Source organism: Actinia tenebrosa, unplaced genomic scaffold (assembly GCF_029948245.1).
Source record: "Actinia tenebrosa isolate PJP-AT-01 unplaced genomic scaffold, QUT_ActTen_1.0 PGA_scaffold6__47_contigs__length_16458017, whole genome shotgun sequence".
Classification (NCBI taxonomy): domain Eukaryota; kingdom Metazoa; phylum Cnidaria; class Anthozoa; order Actiniaria; family Actiniidae; genus Actinia; species Actinia tenebrosa.
In genome coordinates this window covers 10,250,622-10,260,720 of record NW_028292583.1, presented here as the reverse complement: position 1 = coordinate 10,260,720, position 10,099 = coordinate 10,250,622, and the positions used below count along the sequence as shown (strand labels likewise).

At 37.2% G+C, this 10,099-nt stretch overlaps 1 protein-coding gene across 1 annotated transcript; it reads left to right on the top strand.

Annotated features, from left to right (window-relative positions):
• Positions 1 to 3,650: 3,650 nt before the first annotated feature.
• LOC116299997 (uncharacterized) lies at positions 3,651 to 7,577 on the top strand. Its single transcript, XM_031708734.2, has 2 exons — positions 3,651 to 4,196; positions 4,374 to 7,577. Exons 1-2 carry the CDS (start codon positions 3,906 to 3,908, stop codon positions 6,489 to 6,491), a joined length of 2,409 nt encoding a protein of 802 aa, XP_031564594.2. The 5' UTR covers positions 3,651 to 3,905; the 3' UTR covers positions 6,492 to 7,577.
• The last annotated feature ends 2,522 nt before the right edge of the window (positions 7,578 to 10,099 follow it).

Sequence of the window (10,099 nt, the reverse complement as noted above, 5' to 3'; positions counted from 1 at the left end):
GTATCGAAGTAAAGTCTAGAAGGCACGAGGTGGGGAATAAAAGAGATCGGGTTACCTTTAGGAGATAGAATGCGAAGCTCTTAAGACTATTAGCATGAAAATCCTTAACCTAATTATCAGGTCTGTCAAAGTCCTCAGAATGTTATAGTTTGAACGTGAGTTAGACTTTTGCACAGTTGTCGCAACATAAAACAACAACGACTGATATACATTTGGTCACATTCAGCGATGGTTTGTCATTGATACCCATTGCTCTTGGCTTTGTCAGCTCTTCAAATTGTAATTCGTCTTTTACATGTAGATTATATGCAGTTCTCTTAAAAGTGCGGTGTTTCAAACCTTATAGGCCAGTCAAGTACAAATGAATATTTTTGTACTATTTAGCTAGCTATTCATCCCCCCCCCCCCCCCCCCCCCCGACGAATAAGTAGTTCCAGCGATGAATTTATAACAACGATCTAATGAGTGTTAAACAAGAAAAGATAAGAACGAATCATCAGTCTTATTGTCCAAAAAAAAAAAAAAAAAAAAAAAAAAAAAAAGAAAAGAAAAAACGGCGTTCAAGTATTATTATCGAAAAAAGATACAATAGTTGCGTTGCTTGCTCTCAAGATCAGACGATTCCCTGACAATCGAGCAGGGCAAAACTTTGTGATTTGAGCTTTTCTTCGCTTATATCGACCTGTATCGACATTGTCGGATATGACAACGCTAGCCTACTGGGTGGGAAAACTGTTTAAGGGCGAGCGAACTAATAAATGCGGACTAGACGTTATGCCCTCACATGCAGTTTTGTGCAGGTGATAATATAAACTTGCGTATCAAATTGGATTCTACGTGAGTTGAGTTTGTTTGATGTGTTGGTTGTCTCTCCTATGCCACGAGGACTGCCACGAGGGTTTTCTCCGGGTTCTCCGGTTTCGTCCCTCCGTAAGAATCGACATGTGAGTTGAGTGTTGTACTTGTAAATATAGGATGTAGTGTTAGTGCATTTAAAGGGAACCTCATGGAAGAGTCCCGTATGGGGAGTGATGGTTTTAAAATATAAGTTTTTGTTTTTTTACCCGACGACTGCAGCGCTTTCTGTGCATGTTTATCGCATAGAAGAGGAAAGACATAACATTGATGTGCGCGAATTTTCAAAATGACGTAAAGATAGATTTTATGATTCAAATACTAATCTCCAGCTCTCGAGCTTGGGCCTCAGGGCTAAGACAGTCTACGTCATCATGATCAGCAGATTCGAAAGAACGATACGATACTAATAAAAAATGTACTTGTCGAAAACTTGAGCTAAGAACTCTAAGAGGACTTCTAGTAAAGATATGCACTTGTCGACTTCAGCGGCGGGTGAAAATTCGATTCTACAGACTTAAAATGAACAGGTAAACTTGTTCTCACACTAAACAATGCCTAGTATGGGTGTGGTGAGTGTTGCCCAAAGAATTCCTCACATGCCGGGATCTCGGAGAATCCTCAAGTTCATAGGAATTTCTGAGTTTTTAAGGATGCACAAAACCCTCCATGACTGTGACCCAACAATAGGCTGAATTCATATGGCGTTTTCCCTTCTTCTTCAAAGAGAATCCATAGACAAATTCGAGGTTTCGGCGCACGGTCCACCTTGTCTTAGTTCACTAGTTGCTCTGAGTACTCGGGCAGCATACACGGATTTATGAACCTCTGGATGACACGTGAGGGAGACCTTTGTGAGACTAAGACAGTATCTCCAAACGATGCTCGACCGGAGTTCGAGAAATAAAGAAGGGAAGCAGAACGGAATTGGAAAGCGAGAGAGTCTTAAGTTGCACATCCCTAGAGAGGAAGGACTATGTAGAACTAAGGCAAAGCCTGTCACAGGGAGAAGTGTATAGCGTGATAGCGAACGGGTTACGTTGAGCTAATCACTTAAAAACTATGACGACAAATCACTTGGCAGAGATATTTGCGTGAGGGTTCGAAGTGGTGGGTGCGTGTTTTGGAGAAGAAAAACCCAAGGAAGGACGATCGAAAACCCGGTTAATGAGGAGATAAATGAATCAATCCAGAAGCAATTCAGAAGTATAAAAACGCGTGCTTGGATTTAAAGAGGTTGTATTTCTTCAACTCGCTCAAAATTATGTACTCAAACCACATTAGCCGCATAAATGTAACTTCGCTTTTCTTCGCTTTCGTGGAAGTGTTAGGTCAACAAAGACAACTGGAAAATAAGCTGAAGTTCGTTTTTTCCCCAAATAAATTCTTTTTCTTTTAATAGAAACCATCAAGAAAAACCCACGTTCAAAGCACGGACTAATTATAGAACTTGTAAGGTCGTGGCCATGATAGAAATGAAGAATTCTGCGACAAGTTTGAAGTCGCTTAGTTACAAGCGACGCGTGCTTTTGGTTGTGACAAATAATGTTACTCAGTTCAGTCTTGTTTCCATAGCTGATGATGCCGAGTGGAAACTCTGTAGTATTACGTCACATCATTTTCAGTCGTCAGGCCGGTTTATTATTTCGCTACGTTTTTTGTTCTTCAGGATTTATTTAAGCGCATTTAAATCCTGCAATGTCCAGAAACCACCGTCATACTAACGCGACCGCATACCACTGAGCCCAGCGACCTACCAACACATGGAGTTTCAATCCGACATAATATTAGTATGTAAAAGCTGAATATCCGTACAATGCAAATATCCCAGACTTTTAAAGTCTTCATCAACAAAATGAACAAACACGCGTCTCGCTTCGTGAAACATCGCGCAAAAATCGTCACCAAAAATTGGTCATTTGACACTCTTATGTGAATTAACTGAGCCTATTCTTGAGTAAGTTTTTAAGCAAACAAGAACTGTCTTCTCTGAGATTACGAAAACTAAATAAAATTCCCAGCAGTATTATCATCGGAAAAAGAATACCAAGCAACATCGAGGAAAGATTTACGACTTTTGATAACAAGCACTATTTGACAACTCAAAATCTAAACTCAATATTTCCCAAAGGGGGTAAGAAAAATGAAATCGAAGAGAATAGCTGTTGCAGCTATTGATTGAGGTAAGGTTGAGGTAGAACAGTGAGTATACTGATGTATTAGCTACTCCACTAGGATCCAAGTGTGATTGCGGGTTACATGAATAAAATGTTTCGTGTTCGGGGTTCCAATCATTTGGCCTGTCACAATCAAACAAAAACAACTTCTTATATATTCTAACCAATCATGCGTTGTCGTCTTCTCCACCGAGTCATGAGAAACTCGACTTTGATAAACCCTCAAATGTAGGTCCGAAATTCAATGAACATCATTCTTTACATTCCCCGTATTTTATCCTTCTAAAATACGCTTTGTAAACGACTGTGGGCGTTAAAAAATAACACATTATTCCAATAAATTAGTAGAGTAATTTTTAAAGTAAACTTAAGGACAACGCGTGTGTGTTTTCAGAATGCAACTCCTCAACTAGTCTCTCAAATGGATTGTCAATATCGATAAAAATTAACAAAATTCCGGGCTGTAAACTCTCTTTAGTATTCCACTACGCGTAGCTGGAATCAAAAAAGGGTTAGGATTTATGTAAGGATTGCTGAATAATTATTACTTATTTTTTTAAAGCTCAAATGCTCAAAGCCCTAGAGATAAGGGCAAAGCTGATGAAACGCTAAGTTCTTCTAGATGACGTAGTGGTTACGTCAGGAGTTTGTCGACCCCTCGATACTTGCTAATCGTAGAAGACGGTTCGATGTGTGTATGTATATCTGTTGTAGTTTTGGCCATGTCGCTAGAAAATTAAGGGAAAAACTCATGTGACGGGCAAGCGATCGGCGAAAATCTCTCTCAGGTGAGGCTCCTTCGATGTTCTAGGCCTTCGAAGGAACAATCGGAGTCCTACGACAAATCGTGAACACTGTTGGTCGTATTGCAACATGGAAGAGAGGAATATGACTCCTAAACATCGAGTGGTTGTGGACAAACTCCGTGAACGATTAGTGCAATACAGAAAGCGTCACTCCGATTGCCAGAGCAAACAGGAGCGATCGCTGGCGGTGCTAGAGGACCAGGAGAGACAAGAAGCGATGATGCTACTGAACAAACGACCCTTAGAGGGTCGTAATACGAAGCTGTTCAACGCAAAAATGAAACAACAAGATTCAATGCCGAAGATGGAGCATCCATCGAATGGACTGGAGTTGAAGTCTACTAATGCAATTCTTCAGGTAACATTGTTGTGTGTTGCTCGATCAAGGTGCCGAAACTTTCTTGTATTTGCATTTCATTATGCAAGTTTTTTTCGGCACTGTTGATGATAGGAGATTCGATTGTTTAATGGTGGTTATTCCAAGCACATGTCTCAATTTTCTCTCTCCTGAGTTTATTTTTTTCTCTCTTTACAGCAGCGAATTATCTCAAAGCGGAAACACGACCAGGGAATGAATAATATTCACTTGAGCTGTGACAACGAAAATGGACAAATTGGAGGCGAAAGTTTATCGAAATATCCGAGAGCGGACGACGTCCATAATTCTTCTCTGGTATCGCATGAACATCAAATATCGTTACCTTCCTCGCAAGCTGAACAACAACAACAATCTGCGAATCAAGGAGATTCATTATCTAGCGAAACTATGCTCTCTGGATCGGTTATGGGAAGTAACGGTCACTTTGTTGGGGATACTTCGAGGAGTTCACCGTTGTTAACTTCGTCAGGAGCTCATCCTTCCGAGACATATCAAAACGCCAACAGGGTAGCATCGCCGAACTCTTTACCTCCAACAGAGTTCAAGCAAGAATCGCATTCTATTGCAGTTTCATGTGATGGCGGTCGAACTGTACGTAGTAGATCGCGCGATAGTATACCTAATGGTTTAGGTCGTACTAGTACAGAGAATAAATCTACCGATCCTAGCGTGGGTCATGAATTACAGCAACAGCTTGATGACTTCCAACGCATTCTTAATGATATGTTCAAGAACGCTGGAATTCCTTCCATAAATTCCGAGATTTCACCTCAACATCACCAGATTTCTCGACCAGCACAATCACAAATTGATGCTAGGGATACGCTAAATGTTCAACAGCAAAATCCAACTGTCCCAAACCAAGCCACTGGTCAGAAAAACAAATACCCTACCCCTCCCTCCCAAGGGCCCCCTGGAGCACTTCATTTGCAACACTTGGCCAGGCAAGCACAAAGCCAGAGGGCCCAAGCTGTTTCTGGGTATATGGATGGACAGGAACCAAATGCAAGTCAGCAATTTCGATCACAGCAAATGCAGTTCATGGATAGTATTAGATTTGCTGTTTCAGGTACCCAACCACAAATGCCAAACCAAAATGCAAATCAACCTGCTCAATTCTCTGCTGCGGGTCGTTTTCGTGGTTCAATGGCAACAGGTGCCGATCAGTTTGGGAATATGTATTCATCAAAGGATCAGAATCACAATGTCATTATGTCGACAGGATTTTCTAGCAATACTACTCAGTCACTGCAATACCAGAGAATGATGCAAAGCCAAGCCCAACAGCAGGCATTATACTCAAGGTTAAATCAGCAGCAATCTATGTCTCACCGGCTCTCGCATCCCAGTATTCCAGAACACCAGCAACCCCCGTATCAGCAATACCCCACACAAGTTACCATGTCACAAACAGTCCCTCAAGTCAACAACAATATGTCTATGCAGAACCTTCCTCCATACACTAATGGTGGATACCAAAATTTACAGTCCTCACAGACGCCATTCCAGCGACAAATGTCCATGCCGTTACCAGGACAGGCTTACCCTGAGCAGTATAATCAACAGATGAATCAGTATACGGTTGGCGATCAGCAAGTACCTTCACAAGCACAACCTCAACAAACAGACATGTCTTCTACTGCATATCATTTTAATCGACGCAATTCATTCACGTTGTATCATCGTACTATTAGTCAGCCTGCTCCATCTTATGGGCCACCAGGCACGGCATACCAAGGACAAGTGAATCAAATGCGAAACAATATACCACCCGGACAGAATCCTGCTAATGCTATGATAGATGGCAGGACAAACACCACAGCAGGATATAATTATAATAATAGAACTACAGGCTTTCCATCGCAATCTGCAATGCAAGGACTTATGCAGATGCCGCAAAGAAGCAGGGCCGCCATGACTCAATCTGGGGCTATGCCTCCTTCAAGACCAGATCACCAGACAATGGGCTATGGCACAAATTTAAGAGACTCAAGTAGACAGAATATTTCACAGGAAATGAAATATTCCACAAGGAATGACATTCCTAAGGTAACAAGGGCACAAAGTTTTTCTGACCCTTTGGCTCTCGACAATCCAACCTCGACTGCAAATTCAGATTCAAATTATAATCCTTTTTCACCACTAGGCTCACTAGAGAAAGCACCATCTTTTGCATCACTTCTCGAACAATCATCAGGTTCTCTGAATAACTTGGAGACAACCTATACTGGCTCTATTCCAAACTTAGATCTATTAGGTGAAATTATTGGTTGATGATGGTCGTACTATTGCTTGCATAACAAGAATATATTCAATTATGTAACTGTATAATACAGCTTGTGTTAGTGAATGAATAAATCATTGACAAGTTCCGATTGGTTGACAAGGTTTTTCCCATTTAGGTATTTCTAAGTTTCTAAGGTGTTATGTCCTTTATCTATCTCTACCAAGATTTGATTTTAAAGCTCAAAGTACTCAACTATCTGTTGAAGGACTTTGTGACAATATGTTCTTGCGAATCCATTCTTGCTATCCTTCAGTTGTGATTGACAAGGCATCTTGTTGTTAAACCACAGTGCTTTTGAAAATATGTATCCACACAAGCAATGTGTTTGAGAGCCCGTTCCATGTGCTATGATCTAACAAAAGAATATATCCACTTATTGAAATCAAACCTTTTATGTTTTAAATTTAGAATAGGTGATGAAGGTTTTTAGTTTGTTCTTCTTAAGTTCTGGACATACTGAGCATGACAGGACTGTTTTCTATTATTATTACACTATGATAGTCGAAAGAAATGCTATTTTGTTATTGAAATTGTGTTAAGGCATGGTCTTTTCACAGGGTGTCTTACAATTCAATTATTTCAAAAACCTTCAAAAATAGGCTCAAAGTATTTAAATGGGAAAAACTTGAGGAAAAAGATTTGAAACATTTGTGTTTTCTTTGACATACAACTAATAAGTCTTAAATTACGACTTCTAGAATAAAAACATATCTATCTATTGACCATAAAATAATAGTTATTGCAGCGCAATACAAAACATGATAACATTCCAAAAATTTAATGAACTTTTTGTCAAAACTTAAAAACAGATGTATTTATCATCTAAGATATTTCATTGTTCTTCTTGATATTTTTAAACCTTGTCTAACTTTTCAAAGTAATTTTGAGAAAAGAATTTTATGTTTTTAAAGTAAATGTTTAAGATTGTCTGTTATTTTATTTGATAACAATAGCATTAATTATGTACATAAATATATTGTCAGGGACATCCTCTCAACACTATTGTAGCCATAAAATGGTCCAAGTCTTTTACTACGAAAAACATCGTCTCAATAAAAATATTTGACACAAAACATTTTTCCATTGAAGTTAGACAATTGTTTATTTGAGATATATATTATTATTATAAATTGCCCTATATCACAAGAAAACAATCCTTTGTTTGACCGCTAAGAATCATGGTTATAGGAGGAATACAAAACAGCAACAACAAAAAACTGATCATAAAAGTATTTTTTATAACTTAAGCAATAATACATTAACACCTATTTCAAAAAATGTTGTCACCGCCAAAGGCGATAGGCAATAGGGGAAGAGCGATAGGTCATTCTGAGATCCAAGAATAGCTGGAATGACTTGTTTCTGTTTCTTATTGTTGTTAAGAACATGAACCTTAGTGTCCATTCAATGTTCTTTGTATTCAATGAAACCATTTCCATGTCGGAATGACCTATCACCTTTAGAGATAGATGGAAAAAAAGGGATGAATTTATATAGCACAATTTCCAGGAGCTCAATGGTGTTTTACAAGATCAGTGGAGGACTTTACGAGCTGCTTATTATTAGACAAACTTTTTTTGAAATAGGTGTATATTGTAGGATAAACCAGGTTAATAGGTTTATAAAATGTTTGAAAATCAGACATATTAGGGTTATAATTCAGCTGTAGCTAAAGTGACCCAAATTGTTATCGTTCTTCATCATTCTGCCCCCCTATAAATAACCTGTGATGTGATGTATTGTTATATAGAGCAATAATTACAGGTGATAAGTTATGTATGGGTCAGCTTTGGTAGTACTATATTGCATACATTTACTCCTTTGGGCCTTATGCATTGATCCAGGGGTGGTTGGGAAATAGAAATACGTTTAGGTTTTTCTCTAGGATACAATTTTAAAATAATGCCCAAGAAAAAAATGTTTACAGTCTAGTTTTGAAGTCAATTTTTGTTTTCAATTCTTTTCCTCCAATCTATTACTTTCTCGATGTAAGAAACTAGCAACCTGAATTGACAGCTACTTTGATGTTGTCTCCTAGTAAAAGTTATTAGTTAATAAACAAATAATGAAAAAAAAAAAAAAAATCACTGATTATCAGAGATAAAAATTTCTTGTTGTTGAACAAGCAATTCAAGGTTATCATGCCTGCTGGACTGATTGACTATATTTTTATAATATCTGCATAAATTAAACCCTTGAGTGTTAACTATCAATGCATATCACTTGACCTTACGGTTACGCCAAAAGCATGGTATTTTTGCAGTCACCAAAATTGACTTTCTTGGAACTGTAACATTGCTGTTCAACTCTCTCAAAGGTCTTACATTAGGTATTCCAAGGAATCTCACCAAAAAGGCAAATTATCATAAAATGACATTAACTATTTATCATATTAATAGATCCCAGTTATCTGGTGTGTGCAAGTTTTAAAATTTTGCTTTGACATGAAGAGTAGTTTTATAGAATTCAAGAATTCATGTCGAAGATTACTAAAGCAAAAAAAAAAAAATTTTTTTAAAAAGGCTTTACTTGGGCAAAAATTGTCTACATTTTGTTCAGGATTCATGTTGTGTGGTATTATTTCCAAGTTGTTATTTTGATTATGAATATTCTTATCTTGTGTTATCGGTAAAATTATTTTCGCTGCATATTCCCTGTAAAATTTTATAGGTGAATTTTGTAAGAGTAAGAATAGTTGTAACAGAAAAAACTAATCTAAAAAAACATGGTGTTTGAACAAAATTCTAATATGAGAGAAATAAATAAACTGATAAAATTATTCAAAAACTGGAATTATTGGCATATTTATCATCAGAAATGTGGCACCTGAAAACCAGAAAATTTTCAACCATATCGTTGAGTGTTGTATGCATAAAATAATAAAATTAATGTAGTGGTAGTGAAAGCATGCCCGAATCAGCAAAAGCTGCCAAAATAATCAGCCTGTTCTAACATAAAGATTGATTATTAGTTTAAAAATGTTTTGTCTGGAGAAATAAATTTAAATTTCTTATGGTAGAAAAGTTTTCTAAAATCAATTTTTTTTTTGCTTTATAGATTAATGTAGGATGAAAAACTAAAACAACTAGAAATGTTTCTAATAATTTTGATTTTCTTTCTTGATTATAAAAGATCTTTCCTTAGATCTGAACTTTTTCTACTTGATCTTAGTAAAATCCTAACATACAAAGAATAAAATTATTTAATGCATTTGGATTAAGTCTGAAGAAAGTGTTTCGGTTTTCATTGAAGAAAAAAGAGGAATTGGCAGACATCAAAGTCTGGAAATACACTGTCTGGATATTTGACGTTTTGAAGTGTGCATGCCAATGGGATGTCATGGAAACACTTTAAACTGACATCTGATTTATAAATTATTCATATTTGAACCTTGCAGCCTCAAATAAATGCTTTGTGGCAAACTGATGTTAAATGAATAACTAGTAACAGCCATTAAAATTAATATAATTGGTACCGAAGAAATGTAAAGATCAAATGAGTTGTACCTACAGTATTTGTGGGATAATTAAAATGTACTATTAATTATCAATTACTTACAACACGAATCATCACCAATAATGATGAATAAATAATT